The sequence below is a fragment of the Bos mutus genome, chromosome 10, assembly GCF_027580195.1.
Source record: "Bos mutus isolate GX-2022 chromosome 10, NWIPB_WYAK_1.1, whole genome shotgun sequence".
NCBI classification, from domain to species: Eukaryota; Metazoa; Chordata; class Mammalia; order Artiodactyla; family Bovidae; genus Bos; species Bos mutus.
The window spans coordinates 80,353,758-80,355,391 of NC_091626.1; the positions used below are offsets into that span (position 1 = coordinate 80,353,758).

At 39.5% G+C, this 1,634-nt stretch overlaps 1 protein-coding gene across 1 annotated transcript; it reads left to right on the forward strand.

Annotated features, from left to right (window-relative positions):
- The first annotated feature begins 380 nt into the window (after positions 1 to 380).
- Positions 381 to 1,319, forward strand: LOC102284451 (olfactory receptor 4F3/4F16/4F29). The gene has a single exon (XM_005905312.2). The coding sequence runs from the start codon at positions 381 to 383 to the stop codon at positions 1,317 to 1,319; it is 939 nt and encodes a 312-aa protein (XP_005905374.2).
- The last annotated feature ends 315 nt before the right edge of the window (positions 1,320 to 1,634 follow it).

Here is a 1,634-nt window from a genome sequence, read left to right on the forward strand (position 1 = left end):
AAACCGTGAGAAAAGTAGATTATGAGATATACATAAAAGCATGATGGGATATTTTGGAAATGTGGAATAATCAGTATCAGAAGAGATTTAAACAGCTGATGAAGTCATGGACACTTTTGTTCTTGCCTAATGTGTTAATTTGAGAGCAGAGCATTGAAGTGTGAGTATGGATGATGTTTGAAGTATGTTGCAGCCCACACTTTGTGATGATATAATGTTAATTATTGTTATTTTTGTATAGTTGATGAACTGGATAATTACATACTTTTCATTCATTATGAGGACATTGAAAAATCAGAAATTATCTTCTCCATAATAACACTTTCCTCCTCATTTTCATAGTTATCAATATTTCAGTGGCAGCCCTGTTGGCTAGATTGATGGATGGAGGGAATCACTCGGTGGTGTCTGAGTTTGTGTTTCTGGGACTCACTTATTCATGGGAGTTCCAGCTGCTCCTCCTGGTGTTCTCCTCTGTGTTCTATGTGGCAAGCATGGCTGGAAACATCCTCATTGTGTTTTCTGTGACTACTGATCCTCACTTACATTCCCCCATGTACTTCCTACTGGCCAGCCTCTCCTTCATTGACTTGGGAGCCTGCTCTGTCACTTCTCCCAAGATGATCTATGACCTTTTCAGAAAGCGTAAAGTCATTTCTTTTGGAGGCTGCATTGCTCAGATCTTCTTCATCCATGTCATTGGTGGGGTGGAGATGGTGCTTCTCATAGCCATGGCCTTTGACAGATATATTGCCATATGTAAGCCTCTCCACTATCTGAGCATCATGAGCCCAAGGATGTGCATTTTGTTTCTGGCTGCTGCCTGGGCCCTTGGTGTCAGCCACTCACTGTTCCAGCTAGCATTTATTGTTAATTTGCCCTTCTGTGGTCCGAATGTATTGGACAGCTTTTACTGTGATCTTCCTCGGCTCCTCAGACTGGCCTGTACAGATACTTACAGACTTCAGTTCATGGTCACTGTCAACAGTGGGTTTATCTGTGTTAGTTCCTTCTTTATACTTCTCATCTCCTATATGTTCATCCTGTTAACTGTTTGGAAACGCTCCTCAGGTGGTTCACCCAAGGCCCTCTCCACTTTGTCAGCTCACATCACTGTGGTTATTTTGTTCTTTGGTCCAACCATGTTTGTCTATACATGGCCACACCCCAATTCCCAAATGGACAAGTTTCTTGCTCTTTTTGATGCGGTTCTTACTCCTTTCTTGAATCCAGTTATTTATACATTCAGGAATAAAGAGATGAAAGCAGCAATGAAGAGAGTATGCAAACAGCTAGTGATTTATGGGACGATTTCATAAATGACGTGATGAAGTCTTCTCACCAACCATAAGGTAGCTTTATGCTTCTGTCTTTGGTATTTTAGATCAGGAATTTGAAGCATCAAATTTTGCTTTGAGTGTGTCAGATCTGTAACTTATTTCTAAATGATAAATATATTTATTCCTGTGAGCCATTAAACACTGTACCTCTGTATCTATGTAAGTCCAATTTAATTACTTTCAGCAGTGTTTTCAGTTTTTGGTGAATAAGACTTGCATATCTTATTTTCAGATTCATCCTAAAATTTCCATATTTTTGATATGGTTATAAACTGTTCTGTTGGGGTTTAATGT

Bases quoted from the DNA above. Each gene is read 5' to 3' on its own strand.
- LOC102284451 (XM_005905312.2), top strand. From the start codon at position 381: ATGGATGGAGGGAATCACTCGGTGGTGTCTGAGTTTGTGTTTCTGGGA.